Consider the following 27057-nt stretch of genomic DNA (forward strand, 5'->3'; position numbering starts at 1 on the left):
TCTATCAACTTCAAAACAAAAACTCAAGATACTTGTTGATGTTTTAATTAGTTTTGTATTAAATTTATACATCAAATTAGGGGTGATATTTACTGTATTGAGACTTAGCCAAGAAAATGGTTTTCTGTCTATTCAAGTCTTCTCTGATGTCCTTGTTTTAAAGTTTTCTTAAAAAAAATAGTCCCTGTCCATTTCTGAATATGTTTATTCTCAAGTATTCTGTGTTCCTAATTCTAATGTTACTATAAATGGAGTCTTTTATTTCTTCATGAGAAATATTATGATATATATTTGTCTTCAAAATATAACATCTTGAAATTTTTTTAATATATAACGTTGCAGACACTCATGTACCCAATACCTAGATATAACACAGGTTATTATGAAATCTTTGCTTCTAATTGTTTAAGAAAATAATACAATGCAGATAAATCTGGCTCTATCTCCTGTTTCTTGCCCTCCCCCCTCAGATGGAGGAAGAGGGAATGGTATTTATCCTTACATACATTTTGTGATTTTACCACAAATGCATGCATCCACATATACTATATTTAATTTATTTCGTCTCCTTAAATTGAACATGAATATTCCATTGTACTTTCCTTTTTAAATTATTGACTGATTTCCAGGATTTTATTAATGTTATAGTGCCTGTGGACTTATTTCTGTTGCTTCATCTCACAAACCATTTCAGATTTATTTATTTATTTTTTAGCAGATTTCTTTAGATATAAATCACAAAGTGTGGACTTCACCCATTTAAAGTACACAATTCGATGGATTCTGTACATTAATTTTTTAAATTGTGATAAAATATATATAACATTAAATTTGGCATTTTAATCACTTTTAAGGGGTTAAAAGTTCAGTGGCATAAATTTCATTCATAACGTGGTGTAACCATGGCCATTATCTAGTCACGAAATCTTTTCATTCGCCCAGACAGAAACGCTGTTATGCAATAACTCCCCATTACAGCCCCCTTTCAGCCACTGGGAAGCTCTAGTCTACTTTCTGCCGCTGTGAATTTGCATATTCTAGATGTTTCACAGAAGTGGAACCATACAGTATTTTCCTTTTGTGACTGACTTATTTCATTTAGCATGTTTTCAAGATTCTGCAATGTTATAGCATGTGTCAGAATTTAGTTTCTTCTTTATGGTGAATAATACTTTATGGTATATATACAGTCAATGCTCCATATCTGTGGGTTCCACATCTGCAGACTCAACCAACCACAGATTAAGGGGAAAAAAAAAACAAAAACAGAAAGTTCCATAAAGCAAAACTTGAGGTGGTTGCATAGCACCAACTTTTTATATGACATTTACATTGTATTTACAACTATTTACATAGCATTTACACTGTGCCGCCGCTGCTGCTGCTGCTAAGTCGCTTCAGTCATGTCTGACTCTGTGCGACCCCATAGACGGCAGCCCACCAGGCTTCCCTGTCCCTGGGATTCTTCAGGCAAGAACACTGGAGTGGGGTGCCATTGCCTTCTCCACTGCATGAAAGTGAAAAGTGAAAGTGAAGTCGCTCAGTCGTGTCCGACTCTAGCAACCCCATGGACTGCAGCCCACCAGGCTCCTCCGTCCATGGGATTTTCCAGGCAAAAGTACTGGAGTGGGGTGTCATTGCCTTCTCCTATTTACACTATATTAGGTATTATAAGTAACCTAGAGATGATTTAAAGTATATGGGAGGGCTGACCTGGTGGCTCAGTGGTGAAGAATCCACTTGCCAAAGCAGGAGACACAGGTATGATCCCCGGTTTGGGAAGATCCCTCATACCTTGGAGCAACTGAGCTCGTGTGCCACAGCCATTGAGCCTGTGCTCCAGAGCCTAGGAGTGGCAACTATTGAGCCTACTTAGCACAACTGCTGAAGCCCACATGCCCTCGAGCCTGTGCTCCGCAAGAGAAGCCACTGCAGTGAGAAGCCTGTGTACTGCAGTGAACAGTAGCCCCCACTCACAACTAGAGAAAAGTACGCACAGCATAGCCAAAAATTTGTTAATTATTAAAAAAAGTATATGGGAGAATGTGCACAGGACATATGCAGATATACTCAAATTTCTTGAACATCCTGGAATTTTGGCATCTGCAGGAGTCCTGGTGGCAGTACCCTGCAGATACGAAGGGAAAACTTGTGTACCAGTTTATCTGTTCATTTCATTCATCTCCTGATGGACACTTCGAATTGTGTGACACTCTTTTGGCTATTTTGAATAACACTGTATTAAACATCAGGGCACAAATATCTGTTCAAGTCCTGCTTTCCATTCTTTTGCTACATACCTTGCAGTGGTACTGCTGGAAAGGCTTATTTTTAGAATACTTTTCTTTCTGAAATAATGAACTTTTCTATGCCTAACAAGAAAAAAAAATGCAAATCAAACTTAAAAACAGATATTTACATGTGCTTTTTTGCACGAAACGTCGTCTTATCTTTGGCCTCATCACAACCTCACGCTCTTATTCTCCTATACGTTTAGCTGCTGCTTTCTGCCTCTTCCCCACTCCTGCAGCCCCTCACATTTTCTTGACCTTCCCTGGCCCTTATGATTGCTGGCTGTTAGAGTCACTGTCGCCCTGCATAGCTCTCTCTGCTGCTGTTCAGGGTCCATGCCCCATACACCAGCCTGGGCCATTCTGCTGTCACACTCTGGCCCTGGAAACAGGCAGGAGGATTGTGAGCGTCAGTGTCTACTGGCTGGAACAGGGATTTGTACTTTCAGCCTCAACTGGACCTTTAACTGTCTGCACTTCTCTGTCTCCACCCTCATCTCTTCTCCCCATCCAGTGTGAACCGTCACCGCCACACTTTTCCCGTAATGTACAGGTGATGCTGTCTTCTCCTTCATCAAGGACATTAATGCTGCTGAAAAAGCCAGGTGACATAGATATACATTTCAGAGCGGGTATCGGATGAGGCATGAAAAGCGTATGTATATTTAAATGAGCAAAAACAAATCATTAAAATTTATGGGTACCAGAGAATAAGAGGGGAGGAATGAATTGTGAGATTGGGATTAAGGTATACACACTGCTATATATAAATAGACAACTAATAAGAACCTGCTGTATAGCACAGGGAACTCTACTCAAAACTCAGCAATGGGAAAAGAATCTAAAAAAAAAAAGAGTGGATATATGTGTATGCATAACTGATCCCAGTTCATAGATCACAGCCTATGAGTCATGCCGTGCAGGGCCACCCAAGACAGACAGGTCATAGTGAAGAGTTTTGATAAAACAGGGTCCACTGGAGGAGGAAATGGCAACCCGCTCCGGGGGTCTCACCTGGAGAACCCCATGAACAGTATGAAAAGGCAAAAAGACATAACACTGGAAAACGAGTCCCTTGGGTCAGGAGGTGTCTAATATGCTACTGGGGAAGAGCAGAGGGCAATTACCAATAGCTCCAGAAAGAATGAAGCGGCTGGGTCAAAGCGAAAACGATGCTCAGGTGTGGATGTATCTGGTGGTAAAACTAAAATCCGATGCTGTAAAGAACAGTATTGCATAGGAACCTGGAATTTGGGTTCATGAGTCAAGGTAAAGCGGACATGGTCAAGCAGGAGATGGCAAGATTGAGCATCGAAATCTTAGGAATCGGTGAACTAAAATGAACGGGAACGGGCCAGTTTAATTCAGACGACCACTAGGTCTACTACTGTGGGCAAGAATCCCTTAGAAGAAATGAAGTAGCCCTCACAGTCAGCAAGAGTCCAAAACGCAGTACCTGGATGCAGCCTCAAAAACGACCCAATGATCTCAGTTCATTTCCAAAGCAAACCATTCAGCCTCACTGTGATCCAAGTCTAAGCCCCAACCACTGATGCCAAAGAAGCTGAAGTTGACAGGTTCTATGAAGACGTACAACACCTTCTAGAACTAACACTAAAAAAAGATGTCCTTCTCATCATAGGGGATTGGAATGCAAAAGTAGAAAGTCAAAAGATACTTGGAATAACAGGCAAGTTTGGTATTGGAGTACAAAATGAAGCAGGGCAAGGGAAAGAGAACATGCTGGTCATATCAAATAACCTTTTCCAACAACCCAAGAGATGACTCTACACATGGACATCATCACATGGTCAATACTGAAATCAGACCGATTATGTTATTTGTAGCCAAAGATGGAGAAGCTCAGTACAGTCAGCAAAAACAAGATGTGGAGCTGACTGTGGCTCAGATCATAAACTCCTTATTGCAAAATTCGGGCTTAAATTGAAGAAAGTAGGGAAAACCATTAGGCCACTCAGATTCGACCTAAATAAAATCTCTCATGATTATACAGTGGATGTGACAAATAGATTCAAAGGATTAGATCTGATAGAGTACCCAAAGAACTATGGATGGAGGTTCATAACACTGTACAGGAGGCAGTGACCAAAACCATCCCAAAGAAAAAGAATGCAAGAAGGCAAAGTGGTTGTCTGAGGAGGCTTTACAAATAGCTGAGGAAAGAAGAGCAAGGAAAGGCAAAGGAGAAAGGGAAAGATACACCCAACTGAATGCAGAGTTCCAGAGAAGAGCAAGGAGGGACAAGAAGGCCTTCTTAAATGAACAATGCAAAGAAACAGAGAAACAACAGAATGGGAAAGACTAGAGATATCTTCAAGCAAATTAGAGATATCAAGAGAACATTTCATGTAAGGATGGGTACAATAAAGGACAAAAATGATAAGGACCTAACAGAAGCAGAAGAAATTAAGAAGAGGTGGCAAGAATACACAGAAGAATACATAAAAAAGATCTTAATGACTTGGATAACCACTATATTGTGGTTACTCTCTTAGAGCCAGATATCCTGGAATGTGAGTTTGGGTGAACCTTAGGAAGCATTATTACAAACAAAGCTAGTGGAAGTGATGGAATTCCAGCTGAGGTATTTCAAATCCTAAAAGATGATGCTGTTAAAGTGCTGCATTCAATATGTCAGCAAATTTGGAAAACTCAGCAGTGGCCACAGGACTGGAAAAGGTCAGTTTTCATTCCAGTCCCAAAGAAGGGCAATGCCTTAGAATGTTAAAGCTACCACACAATTGCTAGCAAGATGATGCTCAAAATCCTTCAAGCTCAGCTTCAGCAGCTCATGAACCAAGAACTCCCAGATGTACGAGCAAAGAGACAGAGGAACCAGAAATCAAATTGTCAACATTCATTGGATCATGGAGATTGCAAGGGAGTTCCAGAAAAACTCTACTTCTGTTTCACTGACTACACCAAAGACTTTGACTATGTAGATCACACCAAACTATGGAAAATTCTTAGAGACAGGAATACCAGACCACCTTACCTGTCTCCTGAGAAACCTGTATGCAGGTGTCAAGAAGCAACAGTTAGAACCAGACATGGAGCAACTGACTAGTTCAAAGTTGGGAAAGGAGTATGTCAAGGCTGTATATTGTCACTCTGCTTATTTAACGTATATGCAGAGTACATCATGTGAAATGCTGGGCTGGATGAATCACAAGCTGGAATCAAGATTGCCAGGAGAAATACCAAAACCTCAGATATGCAGATGGTATCAGTCTAATGACAGAAAGTAAAGAGGAACTAAAGAGCCTCTTGATGAGAATAAGAGGAGAGTGAAAAAGCTGGCTTGAAACTCAGCATTCAAAAAACTAAGATCATGGCATCTGGTTCCATCACTTCATGGTAAATAGAAGTTGAAAAAATGGAAGCAAGACAGATTTTATTTTCTTAAGCTACAAAATCACTGTGGATGGTGACTGCAGCCATGAAATTAAAAGACACTTGCTCCTTGGAAGGAAATCTGTGACTAACATAGACAGCATATTAAAAAGCAGAGACATCACTTTGCTGACAAAGATCTGTATAATCAAAGCTATGGTTTTTCTAGTAGTCACGCACGGATACGAGAGTTTAACCATAAAGAAAGCCGAGCGCCAAAGAAGTGATGCTTTCAAATTGTGGTGCTGGAGAAGACTCTTGAGAGTCCCTTGGACAGCAAGCAGATCAAACCAGTCAATCCTAAAAGAAGTCAACTCTGGATACTTATTGGTAGGACTGATGCTAAAGCTGAAGATGTAATACTTTGGCCACCTGATGTGAAGAGCTGACTCACTGGAGAAGACTCTAATGCTGGGAAAGATTTAAGGCAAAAGGAGAAGAAAGCAGCAGAGAATGAGATGGTTAGATAGCATCACCAACTCAATGGACATAATTTGAGCAAACTCTGGGAAATAGTGGAGGACAGAGGAGCCTGGCGTGCTGCAGTCCATGGGGTCGCAAAGAGTCAGACACGACTTAGTGGCTGAACAACAACAGCATTACTGATTCACTTTACTGTATACCAGAAACTAACACAACACTGTAAGTCAATTATACTCCAATGAAAACATTTTAATCATTGCAAGTTAAAATTTTTTAAAGATTAAAATAATTGGAAACATCACAAAACCTAGAAACATATTTCGATTTATTCACTGCTTGAAGCACCTCTGCCATCCTTCTTTCCTTAACTTCTTTTGGCTTCATGCTGTTTTATTGTCTCTTCAAATGACAGCAGTGTTTGTAATCTTCTCTAGTGAGCTTGGCTCTTGAGTGTGGTTGATAGAAATTTGTTTTTCAGTATTGACAGTTTAGCAAAACAGAAAAGCTTCACATTTTGTTACTGATGGTGCTGTATGACTATTTAGTATTGTCATGCAAATTGGGAAGATGTCTTTCAAATTCTTGCAAGCATGAGCGATAATATTTGGAAGAAATTACAGACAGGTTCTGGCTGCATAACATTTCAAACCCTGTTTCCCTTCCGCAACCCACATATTTCTGGGGTTGGATGCCTTAGAGCACAGTCATGTTGCAAGTCAGCATAATCTGTTAGCAATAGTTTGCCTACTCATGGGAGTGACAGTGCAGCTGGTAAATATATTTTCCACCCAAATTAAATAAATCCCCACCTCAACTCTCCTTTGGTTGAATCAAGGCCTGTACCCACTCTAAAGCCCCTTCACCTAAGAGCATGCTTGACAAGAAAACTGGAGCAGAAAAAGACAAATGTTTTAGCCTTTTGTGGTTAAATTGTGTTACTTTGCAAATTTTACAGAAACCTCTGATCACGCACTACTAGGACTCTCCCTTGGGGAGGGAGTGAGCCTTGGGGGCACTTCTGGATGCAGGAGATGAGTTCAGAGGCTGCTGAAGTAACCAAGGAATGAGATGACGGCACGGGCAGTAGGGAGTGGAGAGAGAGCAATTGATTTGAAAAATATTTGGGAGGTAAAATTGGTGACAAAGGGAAGTGAGAGTGTTAGTGGCTCAGTCATGTCCGACTCTTTGCAAACTCATAGACTGTAGCCCACCAGGCTCCTCTGCCCTTGGGATTCTCCAGGCAAGATTACTGGAGTGAGTTGCCATTCCCTTCTCCAGGGGATCTTCCTGACCCAGGGATCAAACCTGGGTCTCCTGCATTGCAGGCAGATTCTTTACCATCTGAGCCACCAGGGAAGCCCAGAATTGGTAGGATTTAGCAACTGGCTGCGGAGAAGGCAATGGCACCCCACTCCAGTACTCTTGCCTGGAAAATCCCATGGATGGAGGAGCCTGGTAGGCGGCAGTCCATGGGGTCACAAAGAGTCGGACGTGACTGAGCTACTTCACTTTCACTTTTCACTTTCATGCACTGGAAAAGGAAATGGCAACCCATTCCAGTGTTCTTGCCTGGAGAATCCCAGGGACGGGGGAGCCTGGTGGGCTGCCGTCTATGGGGTCACACAGAGTCGCACACGACTGAAGTGACTTAGCAGCAGTAGCGGCAGCAACTGGCCGAATGCAGGTGTGAGGAAGAATGAGGAGTCATTAATTGGTCCATGTTACAACGTTAGCTGGATAACTGGATGGGTATTGGGGTTAGCAACTAAGACAGAGAGCTGCAAGGAAAACGCAGGTGGGAAGTGGGGTAGGGGAGAGAAGCCAGTTATGCTCAGGATGCCTCTGGGGACAACTGGGGGAGGTCTGGCAGGCAACTCACTTAAGAGTGAAAAGTTCCAGGAAGAAGTCGTCAGGACAGACATGGATTCCACAGTCATTGTGGAGGCGGAGGGTGAAGTTCAGGAGAGGCTGAGATTGCACCTGGAGAGCTGATCCAGAAGGGCAGTGGGCCAAGCAAAGGACAAATCCAGAGGATCCCAGGTGTTTAACCAGCGGCCGCAGTAAGATGAACTCGTGAAGGAGACCGAATCTTCAGAAATTTATGTGATTCAGTAGCTTACGATAGATAGATTGCAACGTAACATTTAGTTGTCTTTCCCCTCGTTCTCTGTGTTGATATTTTAGGTATAGGAAGAGAAAAAAGAACAACTTCAAAAGCGGGCTCTTGCTTAGGAGACGTTGTAGATGTTCAGCTAGCTGGTTTGTTAGATGGTGTTCAGAGTATTTGTTTGCATGGAGGAAAAGAAACGGGATCATAAATATCCCCATATACACCTCTTCCTGCCTCTTTCCTTCACCAAAGACTTAAAAAGTTGACTGGGTTTCTTCTTTAGTCCATCTCAAGACTAAGCTGGGTGGAGATGGACAGTCTCTTTCACTGACGTGGACTCCCGGGGATGGAATTTCCCAGAGGGCTGCACCAGCCTGTGTGCGGTGGTGAAGGCTCCAGGCAGCCCTCCAGGCCGCACAGGACTCTTTTAAGTCAGGGCAGTGCTCTCGATATTTGCATTTTTAAAGCTATTCTCTTTGCTGTGGGTAAAACTCAACCAACTTGGTTAACACTTTGACCTCGAGGGTGAACTCTAAGACTGTAGGGTAAACGCCCTCCTGCTCATTACCAATTCCTGAGAGGGGCAGTGGTGAGTTTCTTTTTGTATGCTTTTGAATGAGAGTTTTGTTCCAGTTCTTAATAGGGGTTCTATCAAAGATGAGTCCAGCTGACTTTTTGAAGATGGGTTATTCTGTAGAAATTAATCAAGTTGTAGTTGATTGACCTTGATGACTGGAGTGGATCTTGGAATTCCTTGAGGGTGGCATTGGGGCTGGGTGGTGACGGGGCATGGGAGAATGGCCAACGTGATTTTCAGTCTTTCAGAAGCTTAATGACATTTGAACCTTGACCCAGGAGCAGTCACACTGGCTAAATGTCCTCTTGGTTTATGGCTAGAATGACATTAGTTCAGTGGGTGAACCAGCTGTCTCTTAATGATCCATGGTGCTGGTGGGAACACAGTGTTTATGTCAGATAATCAAGGATGACAATGTCAATATTGCTTCATAAACGTTAGTCTTTAAAAAAATTTATTGAGGCACAGTTGATTTACGGTGTTGTGTTAATTTCTGCTGTCCAACAAAATGACTCAATTATACATGTAGATATATACTTTTTCATATTCATTTCCATTATGGTTTTATCGGAGGATACTGGTTATAGTTCCCAGTGGTACACAGTAGGACTTGTTGTTTATGCATTCTACATATAATAGTCTGCATCTGCTAATCCAAACAGATAGTCTTTTAAAGCATCGCCTAAACTCCTGTGGCATTAATCCATTCATTTCCTGCATACCTGGCTTTTTTAGTCTGTCTTCCGAAGTGATTTCTCTGAAACCCTGATCTGGTCAGGATGCCTTCCATGACTCCACCCCTATTTTCATCAAGCCTCATCTTTCCATTCTCCCTTTTATTTAAACCATTTTTTAAAGTATACTTTACAATGCTGAGTTAGGTTCAGGTGTACAACAAGATGATTCAGTTCTTTTCCACTCTTTTTCAGATTCTTTTCCTACATTACAGGCTTTGAATATAGTTCCCTGTGCTATGCAGGTCTCCCTTTCTTGTACATGACTGTCTAGCCTTAAGATACAGGTACAGAAAATTCCTCAAGTTGTACAGGAGGTGCCTCTTCTACTCCCTGGCCTCTGCACAGAGCGGCCCCTCATTTATCCACCTAGAAAATGAGGACATGCCTCATTAGCTTCTCTGGGGAGTCATCTTTGAGTCGTCTCTCTGCAGATTTAGTCACACTTTGCTTTCCGCCACTGAGTTACACTTTGGAAATCTTGAATACACAACTTCTCCTAGTGTTAATATGACTTGTGTATACACACTGCACTCTAGACTTGGGGCTGTTATTATCCTTAGTACCAAGCACAGGACCTGACACAAAGTACTTTCTTTTCATTTTTTTTCTGTGCCCCGTGGCTTGCCAGATCTTAGTTTCCTGACCGGGAATTGAACTTGGCCCCATCAGTAAAAGTGCAGAGTCCTAAACGCTGGACTCCCAGTGGATTCCCCAGTCACTTTCTTAATGAGAGTTTGCTAGATCAATGAACAAAAACGTTAGAGATCTTAGGGAGAGAATAGTTGGTCACTGTTGCATCTGTTGGCTTCTACTAGGAAAAGAGCAGCTTTCCACGTTGAGTTTGTCCCTCTAAATAAGTAGGATAAGAAGCAGTATTTACGACAAGTCTGAAAACTATGATTAAAGTACAAATTACTCTGGAGACATAAAGGTTCAGACGTCTATTTTGCTATGTTTGTCTATTTCTTTTCTGACACATTGGTTACTTGGACAGAAGCTTAGAATTTTGCTATATGATAATCAGTGAAAACTCTCTATAATAATTTTTTTAAAGGTTGTGGCAAATGTGATAGACAGAGGGAGGCTTAATATGGAGACTATAATGAGCTCATCCTACTGATTTAAAAAATCAAGATCCAAATAGATAACTGGATGAAAGACATAAACAAGTATAGACGTCTAGTGAAAACTTTGACACACCTTATGTTAAAAATCATATAAGATGCTTATATCATTTGACCTAATGACCCCTCACTTGACTGGAGAAAGAAATGGCAACCCACTCCAGTATTCTTGCCTGAGAATCCCATGGCCAGAGGAGCCTGCCAGGCTACAGTACCTGGAGACACAGTCGGACATGACTGAAGCGACTTCACATGCACGCCCCTCACTTGGAACTTTATTTTAAAAATTCTGAACATGGGGAATATTATAGACAAGAAGTTGTTCATTGCAATATTATTTATAGTATCAAAAACTGGAAATAATTCAATACCTAATATTGAAAAGCGATGGTTATATAACTTCTGTTATATCTGTTTGAATATAATATACAAGTAAGTAAAATTGTTGTTACTATTTGGCCCATGCCAGAAGTGCTTTTGGTAAGTGGCAGGAGTAAATTATAAAATTATCTCGTCTTTATGTGTGCTTAACTGGTGGTCCAGTGGCTCAGACTCGGAGCTCCCAATGCAAGGAGCCTGGGCTCGATCCCTGGCCAGGGAGCTGGATCCCATATGCTGCAACTAAAGGTCCTGAAAGCCTCAACAAAGGTTCTTGAGTGCCACCACTAAGACCCAGCGTGCCAAAAAAATAAATAAGTAACAATAGTGAAAACGAAAAAGACAGAGCCAGAGGAACAACACTAAACTTGGAGTCGAAGTCCCGGCTCCTCCCTTGCCCCTTTCCGAAATCTTGAGCAAGTTCCTCGGTCTCATCTCTAAAGAGGAAATATGATAACAAGCTATGAGGGCCTATGTAAGGAGTAAATAAAATGACAGAACCGGCACATCAAAGTCAGCCGAGTGTAGGTTGAATAAAAGTGTCTGTGCAGTTGACTTTTTCATCCAGTGTGGTAGAGAGGTTGCGGCCCTGGCCACACCTTGGCTTTAGAAATTAGGTGGGTCGTGGCCCTACCTCGCACAAGTAAATAGGGGATCTCAGACTGCTGTCAGGTCTCCCCTCTGGATCTGTGCTGACTGCTGTTATTGGCCAGAATGTTGGGGGGAGAATGCGGTATGTCACCTGGCAGAAGAGAAAGAATATGATCTAGGCTTCAGGCAAAGCTGGGAAGAGAGACCTTGCATCCTGCTGTAAGATCAGGAGTCACTCTGGCCTCATTTGTGTTACTGTGAGTCATAAAGTTCACTGTAACATGATCTTTTAAATTTCACAGAAACATAGACTCATAGAATATTAGAAATACCAAGGGTTCCCAGCTCCAGATGGCTGCCTGTCTATGTATCTATCTCTTCTTCCTTCTAAAATGTGACTAATGATAAAAAAAAAAAAAAAAAGAATTTTTTATTTTAAATGAAGCCAACAAGAAGGGAGCTGTCCATGCATGAGAGATTTCAGCAGATTTCTGGGAAACAAAAATAGATGGAGCAGTGGTGACTGAACAAGTAAGATAAGGAAATCTAGGTTCCCAGTGAGCATGGAAGAGGGTTATAGGAACAGGGAACAGGGAGTAGATTGACCATAAAGAACCAAGAAGAGCTGGGGTCTTGGAACTACAAGTAAGACAAAGGATGGAAATGAAAGCTGAAAATGGAAGATCTGGGTGGTCCAGTGGTTAAGATTCTGCACTCCTTATGTAGGGAGTGGGTGTTCGATCCCTAGTCAGGGAACAAAGATCCAAAATCCCACATGCTGTGTGTATCATGGCCAGAAGATTTTTAAAAAGCAGGGGTGGCAGGGTGGGAAGGCTGATGAAACTCTACGTATTTCCAGTCATATCCTTCACTCCTTCACCCCACTTTCCAATAAACTGTCCATCAGGGAAGCATCTTTCTACCAGCCAGAAAATTGTAGGATTAAAAAAAAAAAGTGCATAGCCCCAGAGCAAAGACCCCACATGTTATGTCTGATTCCCTGCGAAGTCATCCTAAAACAGAGGTCCCCACTGGACAAGCCTGGCTCCTGTACGTATAACAGGACTGGCACAAAGAAGCTGAGTGTGCAAATGCTAGTGCATTCGTTTGCATTACCATTAAATGTGAATAGACAGCTAAGGATGATGGCCACATGTTTGTGCACACCCAGAAAAACTGCAACCAGGAGGAGGAAGACCAAGATGAAATAAACAGAAAAGTAACCCTAAAGGCAACAGAGAATCCACAGGACAGATCTTAAACAGAACAAAGCAAACCTTCTCAAATGTATATCCTTCAGAGATATCTGAGAAGATATGGCATCGATAAAAGAAGAACAGAATACTTTGATAAAGGAGACCAAGAAAAAGTTATCGGAAATTTTAAAAATATCCTAGAAATTAGAGTGAGAAGACAGATGGAAACAGGAGAGGAAAGATGAGACCCATAGAAGAATAATCTGGGAGGTGCAGGTTACTCATAAGGAAGGGGAGAAATGGAGAAAAAGCAAACAGCAAAGAAATAATACAGAACTTTCTCCAAAATAAAAAAGAATATCTGAGTTGCCTAGCACAATGAATGTAAAACCCATGTGTGTCCAGATGCATCTTTACAAAAATGTAGGATATTGGGAATAAATAACCTACAAGCTTCCAGAGAGAAAAAGCTGGTCACCTTTTTCAGGAAGGTGCTTGGCATGAGCCACACCAGGTGACAGAGGACACTGAACAGCACCCTGGTCATTCTGAGGGAAGATGATTTTTTAGAAAAATATTTATTTGGCTGCATTGGGTCTTAGCTTCAGCATGAAAACTCTTAGATGAGGCATGTGGAATCTAGTTCCCTGGCCAGGGATTGAACCCGGGGCCCCTGCGTTGGGAGTCTTAGCCTCTGGACTACCAGGGAAGTCCTGAAGATGATTTTCAACATAGAATTCTATACCTATGCAAATTGCTAACTAAATATGACATACTCAGACATTCAAAGGTTCAGGAAGTTTCCTTCCCATGTACCAGTTCTTAGGAAGTTACTTGAGATTGCTCTGGTGAAATGAGGAAGTCGTGAGATTCTAGAAACAGGAGGGAAAAGCCAGAATAATGATAAAGCCTGGGGACTTCCCTGGTGGTCCAGCAGTTAAGACTCCACACTCCCGATGCAGGGAGCAAGAGTTTGATCCCTGGTCAGGGAATGGGGATCCCACAAGTGGTGCAGCGGGGCCATAAATAAATGAAATACGAAAGTTTTTCTAAAATAATCGTGGATTCTCAACCCTTGGAGCAGAAGACTGAGGGTCCCAGTAGGAGGATTTCTGGGAGAGAAAAGAGTGTTGGAAGAAACTTGATACCGTCTTTGGAAATTTGGAACCATCTAAGCACCGTGTGAACTGCACAGCAGAGAGGAAGAAAGAAAGGCAATTAGAAACCCCAGGGAAGAGAAAAGAAAACTAACATCTGCAAGGAGAGAGAATATGCCATCCTGATACATATCTGCCATTTAGCTGTGCAGAGAGCAGTATTTATATAATTTTAATAATGTGAGCACAGGTGATTAATTTTAATATAAGGTCAATGTGCACTTGAAGGGAGGACTTGTGACTAATAGGGTAGACCTTTAACCTTGACATTTAAAAAGCACAGCTGATGGTTTGGAGATGGGAGTGGAGAGGAGAGCTAAGGGGAAGGATGCAGACAGCCTTATCTTTAAATGTGTGGAGACGATGGATAATGTTCTAGTCGGTAAGAACTAAGAAATAAAGGTATAGGGTATTATTTAAAGCTACAAAGATAACCCGTAGAGAAAGTAAAAATAGTGACATAACCATATTGGCAAGAAAGGGTGATATCTGAAGAGTACAACTGAGCTAAATCCCATGTATTAAAGAAATAAATGATCATGCTTTAAGTTGCTCAAACAAGAAGTAGCAGGTAAATTTAGAGACTAAAAGAAGCAAAAATCGAAACAGTGAAATGATTTTAAAATGGTTTCGTCTGAAGAACAGAACTAAAAGAATGTTGCAGGAAACCACTGCTTTTTACTATGCTTTTTAAAATTACTTTTAAAAAGGGAAGCTGAGAGGCGGCTGGGGGGTGGGGGGCGGGCGGGGAAAGAAGGAAGGAACTAAGAGCCCTGACAGATCATAATACAACCTATTAATACTTGGAGATTCCAGATGGACATCGACTTTTTTTAAGACCTGGGAATGACACCCGTATCTTCTGACATTAATATAAATTGTGTGTGTGTGTATATTTAATCAGGTTTTGTTTTTATTTCAAAATCATTTCAAATTTACAGGAATATTTCAAGAATAAGAATAGCAGGACAAACACTTGTGTCTTCCACACCCAGATTCACCCGTGCAAATATTTCACTACGTTTGTGTCATCATTTGCCCCTCGCCGAGCCCATACGCTCTCTAAACCTCTGGAGGGTTTTAGACATCAAGACTCTCGACCCCTACATACTTCAGTGTATGTTGTTTAAGAATAGGCAAGAATATGCTCTTATATAACCACAGCAAATTTAACACTGACACAAAACTTTAATCTACTCGTAAGATTTAATTTGCACACAGCATCTTTTCCTGCTATAGACTCCCCCCCTTCAGAGTCAATTTGGGCACGTACCTTTTATTTCTTTTCCTCCCAACTCATCTTCAGCTGTCACTTTCATCCTCTCTAACTTGTTTTTGCTCTTTTGTTTCACCCCATTCCTAATTCAGGACTCAGTTGTTGTTTTTAAAAATAATTTTATCTATTTTTGGCTGTGCTGGATCCTCTTTGCTGCATGGGCTTTTCTCCAGAGCAGGGCCGGCTCTGCAGTTGCGGTATGTGGGCTTCTCTTGCGGAGCCCTTGTTCTAGGGAGCATGGTCCTCAGTAGGTGTTGTGGCTCCTGGGCTCTAGAGCACTGGCTCACTAGTTGGGGAGCATGGGCTTGTTTGCTTTGCAACATGTGGGACCTTCCCAGACCAGGGATCAAACCCATTGTCTCCTGCATTGGCAGGCAGATTTCTTACCTCTGGGCCACGAGGGAAGCCCCAGTTGTCATTGTTTTAATGGTAGCATTTAAAAATTTTTATTTTTGGTGTATAGTTGATTTCTCCTGGCAATCTTGATTCCAGCTTTTGCTTCATCCAACCCTGCGTTTCTCATGATGTACTCTGCATATAAGTTAAATAAGCAAGGTGACAATATACAGCCTTGATGTACTCCTTTCCCAATTTGGAACCAGTCTGTTGTTTCATGTCCAGTTCTAACTGTTGCTCCTTGACCTGCATACAGATTTCTCAGGTCAGGTGGTCTGGTATTCCCATCTCTTTCAGAATTTTCCAGTTTGTTGTGATCCACACAGTCAAACGCTTTGGCATAGTCAATAAAGCAGAAGTAGTTGTTTTTCTTCACTTGCTTTTTTGATGCTCCAATGGATGCTGGCAATTTGAGCTCTGGTTCCTCTGGCTTTTCTAAATCCAGCCTGAACATCTGCAAGTTCACAGTTCACCTACTGTTGAAGCCTGGCTTGGAGAATTTTGAGCATTACTTTGCTAGCGTGTGAGATGAGTGCAATTGTGTGGTAGTTTGAACATTCTTTGGCATTGCCTTTCTTTGGGATTGGAAAGAAAACTGACCTTTTCCCATCCTGCGGCCACTGCTGAGTTTTCCAAATTCGTAGGCATACTGAGTGCAGCACTTTCACAGCATCATCTTTTAGGATTTGAAATAGCTCAACTGGAATTCCATCACCTCCGCTAGCTTTGTTTGTAGTGATGCTTCCTAAGGCCCACTTGACTTCACATTCCAGGATGTGACACCACCCTTATGGCAGAAATCGAAGAAGAACTAAAGAGCCTCTTGATGAAAGTGAAAGAGGAAAGTGAAAGTGTTGGCTTAAAACTCAACATTCAGAAAACTAAGATCATGGCATCTGGTCCCATCACTTCATGGCAAATAGATGGGGAAACAATGGAAACAGTGACAGACTTTATTTTGGGGGGCTGCAAAATCACTGTAAATGGTGACTGCAACCATGAAATTAAAAGATGCTTGCTCCTTGGAAGAAAAGTTGTGACCAACTTAGACAGCATACTAAAAGGCAGAGATATTGCTTTACCAGCAAAGGTCTATTTAGTCAAAACTATGGTTTTTCCAGTAGTCATGGATGGATGTGAGAATTGGGCCATAAAGAAAGCTGAGCACCAAGGAATTGATGCTTTTGAACTGTGGTGTTGGAGAAGACTCTTGAGAGTCCCTTGGACTGCAAGGAGATCCAACCAATCCATTCTAAAGGAAATTAGTCCAGAATATTCATTGGAAGGACTTATGCTGAAGCTGAAACTCCAGTACTTTGGCCACCTCATGCGAAGAGCTGACTCATTGGAAAAGGCCCTGATGCTGGGAAAGATTGAAGGCGGGAGGAGAAGGGGACGATAGAGGATGAGATGGTTGAATGGCATCACTGACTCTACGGACATGAGTTGGGTGAACTCCAGGAGTTGGTGACGGACAGGGAGGCCTAGCATGCTGCAGTCCATGGGGTCGCAAAGAGTCAGACACCACTGAGCAACTGAACTGAACTGATAGCTGATTTACAATGTTGTGTTAGTCTATTTGTTTCCACTTTCTGTTTTCAGGTGTTTTGTTCTATAATTATTTGAGTGATTCCTGGAGCTTAAAGCACAGACATACACAGGCGTGTGCTTAGAATTCTGTTTTGGAGGGAGTTTTTGGTTCCTTTGCCTTTCCAAAAATCACTGGCACTATTTGAATCTTTGATCATTCTTTTGAAACATGAATTGTAGAGATGTGTTTCTGAGAGTTTAACAGCCGTTTTTCTTTTCTTTTTTCCACTGTGGTTTATAGTTTGCAAAAGTACCAGAAGGTCCTATCCCCCCATCCACACCGAAGTTTGCATATGGAAAAGTTGCTCTGAATAAGGTAAGAAAAAAACTAACAGAAACATTAAGAGTGAGGAAGTGGAATTCAGCAGTCATGAGTCAAAGTGTTACGTCTGGCAATCGGCTCCTTATTTTTTTGTGAACTTGTTTTCTGTGAGACTGATGGGGTGGGTGATGTTTCTGGGAAAACGGGGACACAGGCCGTGAGCTGCTGTGTGATGCTGACAGGGTGAGCGCGTCAGGCGTGAGCGGGCATTCTTAGATCATTTTGTTTCCATTATCAGTGGCAAAACCAGCCTTAGGAGCCCTTGTGGGAATAACATGTAACCTTACTATTATGGCTAGTGACATTCGTTTCTATAATTCTCCTTTTCTAAAAGCAGTTCTCAAAAGCCACGAACATTAACTCTAAATTGTACACTGCCCTCGATCTCAAAATCATGTCTTCAGGAAAAAAAGAAAAATCATGTCCTCGTGGCTTGTGGCTTATATGGTAATTGGGACATATAATTACCATATTGTGGGAAATATGGTAATTGGGAGTGGGAAAGCCAGAAACGAATCATAAATATTAGCAAAGAGCTTTTTCTTCTAGGGAAAGAGCAAAAGAGGAGAGGCTGCATTTGATAGGAGTGACGTAAGCCCAAGGCAATTTGTTTTGACCATCTTCAGGTTTTCCCCTCTGATAATCCCTAACTCCTACCTGGGTTAACTAACAAGAAAAAAAAAGTTACACATTTCTTAAGAATCTTGATATGCTAAAATAGCATCATAAGTTTTTATCTTTAAGCAAAATGCCAAACATGATTGTATAATGTTTCCATTCGTGAAGCCCTTTGATGTTTGGTTGAGCTCTTGTAACATTTTCCACCTAGTGTCGGATATGTGTGTTACATTCTACAAAGAATGTGGTTTCTCTGCCTGATAGGAATCTTGCTTTAGATTAATCAGACTTTAATCACATTTGTAAAGGGAGTACCTTCAACTTGTTCATTGCTACTGCTACTTAAGGAAAAGTTTGGTTTGTGTCTTTTTAAGCTGTGAAAAGTTTATTTTTATGCAACAGAAAATAACTGCAAATGTTTTGAACAATATTGCTAACCTTAGTACCAAAGCACATTCTGTTTACCAGGAAGGAGAACTGTGAGACCAGAAACTAAATACAGGATTGAAGACAGCAAATTGACATAAAACTGTGTAAAGGCTGGGAGTTCCCTGGTGGTCCAGTGTCGAAGACTCTATGCTTCCAATGCGGGGGGCCCAAGGTTTGATCTCTGGTCAGAGAGCTAGATCCCACATGCTGCAACTAAGACCCCGTGCAGCCAAATAAATGAATAATTAATTTTTTAAAATACTGAATGAAGTTTATGTAGATCATAGTAATATAGGATAAAAGCTCTGACCATGAGCTCCTTTAGTTATCCAAGTAGGAAAGCACTCACTTAGCTGAATTGATGGGATTGTACCTAACCGATGGTTTTTTTTTTCTTCCATGCTACCTATCAGTGAGGTAGCTCTAAAAAGCGTTTATAAAAATTCCTAACCAGTTTCATGCTGGGGAAAGCCCTGGGTTTGAAGTCAAACCTAACTGCAAATCCCGTCTGGGCCGTGACTCAAGTGAAATCCTGAGTCCCCACTTCCTTCCTCTTCCCTAACAAGGGACAGTATTGCCTTCCTTGCCGGCTTTTGTGAGGACTCGGTGAGGTGTGTGGGTAAAGGGAGGTCTCTCCTAGAGTTCGGAGAGGCACCCACGGTTGTTTTGTACATCAGAGTAAACATCATGAGCTACAAGTAAACACAGTCATTCAGGCTGAATATAAGTGTTAATTGGGTGTCTACTATGTGCTGGGCATTGGAGGTGAGCACAGTACAGACCTTGCTCTGAAGAAGCTGACTGTCCACAAGGAGGACAGTGGGGTCAACAAGTGGAAGGTGATCCAGGCATGGGGAACATGCTGCTGACAAGCTCAGAGGAGGGCACAGTGGGGCTGCTTCACTCGGAGGTGGTGGGGAGGTTTTACAGAGCCTTGGTTTTCATGCATTTTACGGGCCTTTCCTATACAGGAGGTTGTGACTGAATAGGTATGTTTGAAACTCTTTACAATATCATCTGTTATTTTTCATCCAGAGTTAGGGACTGGATAGAATTGATTCCACTCAGGACAGCCCTGAGTGGAATTCAAACCATTTCATTTAGGGGTTTGGTCAAATCCGCTGTCTCTGATGATGACGTTATTTCTACTGTGATTAAGTGAGGGGTGACAGTGAGTAAAAGCTGCTTTTGTTTCTTTCCAGTTAAAGACAGTGGAGGATGCTCTCAACATCCTGTGTCCCTCTGGACCCATAAAAAGTGTTTATCCCTTGACATTTATCGATGTGAAACAGGTAAGGCTTCAGAGGTAATGCTTTACCTTTTTTCTACCTTCAAAAATATGTGCTTTCTACACTACCTGTTCTGAACACAGGGACCAAAATGATAAGCAGATAAATCAGACCCCTATGTAAAATCACCTCGGATCTCCAGGCTCTAGCTCTGTATGCTGCACAGTGGCTGATCTTTGCTGTTCTCCCCATCCCATTTCTTATCACATAGGTAATAACCTGCTTTAGCATAATTCTGTGCAGGTTATACATTGAGTATATGTCTGATATAATTAGTCTTATTAGGTATCAAAGTAAAACCACTGTTTTATTACTCAAAAAAGACACTTATTTGTTCTTGCTGCTGCTGCTGCTAAGTCGCTTCAGTCGTGTCCGACTCTGTGCGACCCCATAGATGGCAGCCCACCAGGCTCCCCCATCCCTGGGGTTCTCCAGGCAAGAACACTGGAGTGGGTTACCATTTCCTTCTCCATATTTGTTGTTAGTTCCAAGATATAGGGACTGTGTTCTTAATAGATTATTAGAGATTTTTTCCTGCCTTTGCAGAGAAAAAGAAGAGAGTACACGGTGTGTGTGTGTGTGTGTGTGTGTGTGTGTGTGTGTGTTTAATCTCCAGGCACAGGTCCATCTTTATTGTAAAATTTACCCAACTTTTTGTGTTAGAAAACTTGCAAGAATAGTACAATATCCATAGAGCTTTAACCTAGATCCATCAAGTGTTAACAGCTGCTTCATTGGCATTCTGTGTGTGTATGGTTTGGAGTCAGCTGCTTTTTGTTTTTTTTAAGCATTTGAGGTAGTTGTCAACATCATGACACTTCCATTCTTAAATATTAGAGCATGTATTTTTTAAGAAGGACATTATAGTACATGATCACAAATAATGATCACCCTTAAGAAATCTAGCATGGATACAGTCCTATTATCTAATATACATTCTACGATCAGGTATCCCAGTTTATTTCAGCAATGTCCCTTATAGCTTCTCTCTTTTCAGTCCAGTTGCCAGTCCACGATCACACATTGCATTTAGTCTGCTTTCATCTGAAACAGTTCCTGAGTCTGTTTTTCCTCTCTCTCTCGTGACATGGTCATGTCTGAAGAGTTCAGACAGTTTCTGAGTTTTGCAGACCACACCTCACCGGTTAGACTCAGTGAGACATTTTTGGCGCACACACGACGGCCACGGCGTGTTCGTCTCAGGCTGCCGTAGTAGGGTCACTTGCTGCCTTTAGTTCAGTGTTCTATTTGATCACTTAGTTAAGATCTCAGCTCTGGTTTTTGAAATGGAAAATTATGTAGGGGCTCCTTTCTGACTTCTGAGGAGATCACCTTCTGGAGGATGATATAGTAACAGCACATTTGATCTTGCTTTAGCTTATTTTGTTATATTATTATATCTTGGAACTAAGAACAAATAACTGTCTTTTTTTGAGTTTGTGATTTCACTCCAGCAATACTGCTTTGTGATAAATAAAAATGATTAATTAAGCCCCCCTCACTTTTTTGTTAGCGTTGGGTAGTGTTCTTTCTCTGGTTCTAACATACACTGGTTGTACATCCGTGTCTCCATCTACCTGTCCTCTCCACCGAGGAGGGTCGGACCACATCAGATAAGACACAGCTCAGAGCAGTGGGAACCTGGGAAGTGGATCCCAGGTTAGTGTCCTTGCTTTTTCTCAGCCCCTTTCTGCTCTCTCACCTTTGGCCAAGGCAGTGCTCTCAGATCAGGTGTGGCTCCTGGGCCCTGACTGCTTCAGATCTGGGACAGGCCGTAGAAGACTTACTTCCAGCAAACCTCTCGGTGGGCACAGCTGCAGGGAGTGGGGTGCAGCTCTGGTACCCCTGCAGCTGCCTCCCCCATCCGCCCCGTCCGGAGTCCTCACTTTGCCATTGCAGGGAGCATCTCACCTTCTGCTCCCCTCCTGGAAACCCCTAGTCTCTGAGCTAGGACTCACCACTCTGCTGCATTCAAAAGAAAAAAAGAAACAACAGATGGAGATTTGGGGGTCTGGAAGGGAGGCCTCCTTGTGCTCGAAGGTTTGGGTGATGACAGTGGCATTTCTTGAGTTCAGCACTTTCCTGCAGCACAGGAACACGGGTTAGCATTTTCCTTCCGCTCCTGCATATCACCCCTCCCCTTTGCTGGGCTGCTCTTTCTCGCATTCAGGGCTGAGGAGTGGGAAACTGTTTCCTGCTGGGTTTCCATTTGGATTCTCCTGTAGGACCTGATTTGTCCAGCTCTCCCAGCTAATGACCACTCAGGAAGCCATTCACCCAGGCTGGTGTTTGGGGGCTTCCTTTCCAACCAGGGGTCCCAGCATCTCAAAGTACTTTCTGAGGCTCATTTAGAGGCACATTTCACCCCCACCTCCATCTGTCTCTCGCCGCCTGTTTCCCCCTCGCCTCCACTTGAAACGGTTTCTGATTGACTCTTGTTTTGTATGTTAGAGCAGAGTTAGCCCAAGAAGCTGGAGAATGCTTTACGGAGCATTCTGTTGCTGTTTACCTTTTGTTTTTGTTGTCCTTGGTTTTGGTTTTTGAGGTAATGCCAGTAACCTTTTGATCTGTGACGGGATCCCCCCAAGTTATTCTGGGCACATCACCTACCACGTTCCAGGGTCTGGTTCCCTCTTGTGGGAGGGGAGGGGATGTTTGACAAAGGCCTCCAGGCTTCCTTGCAGTTAGCTGCTGTGATGGTTATTCTGTGATCTGAAAACTGAAGCCAGTTCCCTTTAATTAGACAGAATATTTGCCGAGGCTGGGGAAGCGTTTCATTCCTATAGTTTTAGAAATGTTGCTTTCACGCGGATGGAGGGTGACCCAGTTCTCCTAAGGTGAACTGCAAGAGTGATGTCTTTTTCTTGCATCCTTCTCTAACCAGTACTTTGGATTTGTGCTGTACCGAACAATGCTCCCTGAAGACTGCAGCGACCCTACACCCCTCTCTTCACCACTCAGTGGTGTCCATGACCGGGCCTATGTCTCTGTGAACGGGGTAAGAATTCTCTCTGAATTTGTGTGTCTGCCCCCACGAGGGAGGAGAGTTGTGGGTTGCACTTGGTAATGATCTCAGAGAGACAGCAGTAAGCAGTCCTGAGGAGAGATCTTATTCCTTGCCCGGGAACTGGCCCTGGTTAGCCTGGATGAAAAGCAGAAATCTTAGCTGCTGGGCCACCAGGGGCTACAGGCAAAGTTCTCCTGGCTCTTTCCCCTGTGTGAATGCAAGAATGTTTCAAGGAGGCAAAAACTGTAAAAACAGGTAGCAAGTTTATCCTTAGAGACACAGCACAGGAAGAGGGACAGCACACAGAGAAACAGCGTGTTTATCCGAGTTCCCTGGTGGTTAGGAGTCAGCATTTCACTGCCAGGGCCTGGGTTTGATCCCTGATCCAGGAACTGTCTTGCATGCCACACAGCAGGACCAAAATACAAAAAATAAATAAAAATAAAAGACTGAAGCAAGGCAGAAATACACACCTGGAGAGGACAGCAGGTGTCCTGAATGGGGAATGTAGTAAAGAGGTGATTCAAATCCCTTATATAAGACGTCCTTCTGGGTCTTTGTGTACCTTTGGCCAATTATCGTTTCTTTTTTCACACTTGACCTGTCCTTGGGCCTTCCCCAACATGCGTGCATAACTTTTTGCTAAAATGGATCCCACTGCAGAGGCCTCTGGGTGCATGTCCTCACTTGTCATGGGGTGGCACGTTGTGACCCCCAAGGAGCCTGCCTGCACGTGTACGGACAGGGAAGTTTCCCTTGCCCTCAGGAGTGGTCATCTTCAGCTTCTCTTCAGCAGAGGTCAGCTTCTGCCACTAGCTTTGTCCTTGGAGTGTCTTCAGTTTGACCCCACTTGACAAATGCCAGATGTCCAACCCAAGGGCCCATCTATCTCCTACCTCAGTAACATGACAGTCAGGGAGACTGCTGCCTTCCCATCCTCAGGCTCCACCCTCCTTGTGATGCTCCTGAGCTCTTCCCCTTGCTGGCTGGTGTAGCCTCACCTGCACTCCATCTGCCTGAGGTATACACCCCCTCGTCCATCCGAACTTCCTGGTCGCCCCCCTAGTCCAGGGCCATCCCCTCTGACTGACACTGGGTGTCATTCCTGTCTTCTTTACTCTTGGATGGCAGGGTCTGTTTTGTATACACCAGATGAGTCATTTTAACTTAGGGTCTTCATCCTACATGAGAAGTTATATTCTGAAGGGCTGTTCATGATAATCAGAGCTAAGAGATACAAAGACTTTGATTTCATACATAACGTTATAGGATTTCCATTCCTCTCGCTGAGACAATCATATGAAATAAACACATGAAAGATTGTTCCTAACCAAGAAAATCTGTTGAGGAAAAAAATTTTTTAATTTTTCTTAAAAAAAAAAAAAAGAATGAAGTGATTTTAATATATGAAATAGGCAAACGACAAGGTCCTACTCTATAGCACAGGGAACTATATTCAATATCTTATAATAACCAATAATGGAAGAGAATATCACTTTGCTGGATACCCGAAGCTAACACAACATTGTAAATCAGCTATGCTTCAAAAGCAACACAAAAGGAAAGAAATTAAGGGCCAGAGAAGGGAGTGATTCACCCAAGGTCACTCAAGAACTATCAGAACTAATTCTCTGCTGCTTCGATTTCTCTACAGCAATCTCCCATGTCTCCCAAACTACTTATTCTTTTTTTTTTTTTTCAGATTTTAAACTTTTTCTTTTGTATTGGGGCACAGCCAGTTAACAATGTTGTGGTAGTTTCAGGTGAGAGACAATTTCAAATGAAAATATTTCCATCCTATGGTGATGAGTGGTTTTAATTTGAGTGGCAGCAAATGTCTAAAACGCTATGAGTATGTATACTGATGGCAACGATTTCTAAAATTCCAATTTGAGGGTTGTTTTAGTGATTTTTTTGTTTGTTTTTTTTTTTTTAAAGAATCTTGCATTTTAAAAAGTTAGGAATATGTTGCTGCTAAATTACCAGTTATTTCCCCTCATTCTATTATTTCATCTTTGTGGTTAATGTATCATATCAGGTATTTTGAAGTAAAACTACTCCACCTAACTCTCTGATTTTATCTCATTTGTCTTATTTTGTCCCATCTCCATGTGATTTAAAACCTATTTTTTATTACTGCCTTTTTTGCTGTGAGCGCATGAACAGATTCCTGTATTAGAAATCTTTCCCTGGAATTTCTGCCTCCATCCCCTCTCTATTAAAAATAGACGCACAGCCTACTCAATACTCTGTAATAACCTATATGGGAAAGGAATCTGAAAAAGAATTCATATATTGATATGTATACATATAACTGCACCACTTAGCTGTACACCTGTAGTGAACACATTGTAAATCAACTATACCCCAATATAAAATAAAAGTTAAATTTAAAAAATAAGGGACTTCCCTGGAAGTTCAGTGTTTAAGACTGTGATTCCACTGCAAGGAGTGCAGGTTTGATCCCTGGCTGGGGAACTAAGATCTCGTGTACTTTGCGGCATGGCCAAAAATTAAAAAATAAATGAATAACATTTAAAATAATAATAAATACAAAATAAAAAAATACAATAAACATACAAGAAAATAACCCAGAGCTAAGGAAATCAGCCTCAGCCCTTCCCTGCTGGGAGCTGAGTCTGGCAACCCTCCTATGAAGAAAGCAGTTGTTGCAGGAGCCTGGGCATCTGGCTGAGGACTTGGGCAAGGGAGCCGTCAGAGCACTTCTGTCCGAAGTCTGGTGACACGTCAGGGTAGCAAAATGAGTGTGCAGTTGACTGAGCAGGCTGCCTCTGCTGACCCTCCCACCCTAGTTAATTCTCATTTGGTACTGAACCCACAGGTTGCCCAGGGAGTCCTTGAACGAGAATCTGTGATCACCCTGAACATAACAGGGAAAGCTGGAGCCACCTTGGACCTCCTGGTGGAGAATATGGGGCGTGTGAACTATGGCTCGTCTATCAATGATTTTAAGGTAGGCCCAGCCTCCCTGTTGGGAGTGAGACTCAAAGGTTGACCGAACTGTGCCTAAGTCATTGGGGAAAGTTTCTGTAAATCCACTTAAAGACTCTCCTGCATACACTCTTTCCTTGCAGCCCTGTTCACGTAGAAGTGATTTTCTGCTTTGGTCGTGCTGGGCTTTGCTGCTGCGCACAGGCTTTCTCTAGTTGGGACAACTCTCTAGTTGCAGTGCGCGGGCTTCCCATTGCGGTGGCTTCTTTTGATGGTGGAGCACAGGCTCTAGGGCGTATGAGCTTCAGTAGTTGCAGTGCGTGGGCTCGAGAGTGCAGGGACTTCAGAAGTTGGGGCTCATGGGCTTAGTTGCTCCGAGGCATGTGGAATCTTCCCGGACCAGGGACTGAACCCGTGTCCCCGGCACTGGCAGGCAGATTCTTATCCACTGTACCACCAGGGAAGTCCACGTAGAAGTAATTTTTAAAAGCATGCGCCCTTTGCCAAATTTGATGAGTAAACTTACCTGATTTGTTTTGCAGCCTAGAAGTTGGGTTATTTTGAAGATCTGTTTTCCTCTGTAGATGATGAGAAAGTTGAGCTTTGCAAACAGAACCCTTGCATTTGAGTTCAGCCATCCTCTAGCAAGAAACAGAAGGAGGAAGCCACTGCACCATGCTTTTCCTTTGCTTAAAAAACCCACCAAGCCTGCAAAAGGCACTCCCATGCCAACAAAGCCAATTTAGCATTTGTTCTGCTGTTTTCTGGGTGTGGACAAACTCTTGAATTTTAGAAAGCCTTTCCCTCCGTGCACTGCTCTCAGCTCTCTTGGTTAGTCTGTGCCTAGGCGTCTAGTCCAAGTATGCTTTTCTGATGTGCATTTTGAGAGCGTTGTTCAGTAAGTGTTTGCTATGCTCATCCTCTGTGTGTGTGCTCCATGCGGTGCTTTTGGAGGAAGGCAAGGATGTTGAGATACAGGCTGCCCCTCGGTTAGCTCACCACGTGCTAGAGGAGGGAAGGCTGCACCTCCAGAATGACGGCAACACCCACGACAGGACAGGTGTCTGGGGCTATCTCCTGACCCTCCTGGTGGCATCTCAGAAGCAAAGCAGTGACACTCTTGGAGAACAGTCATGCAGGGGCCACTTTTGTCTCCAGTATAAAAGAAATGTTCCTGTTA

General features: G+C 42.6%; 1 protein-coding gene across 2 annotated transcripts in view; it reads left to right on the plus strand.

Moving 5' to 3' along the window:
* GLB1 (galactosidase beta 1) overlaps positions 1-27057 on the plus strand; it is a 130240-nt gene that overhangs the window by 54793 nt on the left and 48390 nt on the right. For both annotated transcript variants that reach the window (XM_027523667.1, XM_027523668.1), the window contains exons 11-14: positions 17502-17576; positions 19832-19921; positions 22803-22916; positions 25768-25899. In XM_027523667.1, the coding sequence (XP_027379468.1) occupies positions 17502-17576; positions 19832-19921; positions 22803-22916; positions 25768-25899 (411 nt within the window). The remainder of the gene's footprint in view (positions 1-17501; positions 17577-19831; positions 19922-22802; positions 22917-25767; positions 25900-27057) is intronic.

This window comes from Bos indicus x Bos taurus, chromosome 22 (assembly GCF_003369695.1).
Source record: "Bos indicus x Bos taurus breed Angus x Brahman F1 hybrid chromosome 22, Bos_hybrid_MaternalHap_v2.0, whole genome shotgun sequence".
In the NCBI taxonomy this organism is placed as follows: domain Eukaryota; kingdom Metazoa; phylum Chordata; class Mammalia; order Artiodactyla; family Bovidae; genus Bos; species Bos indicus x Bos taurus.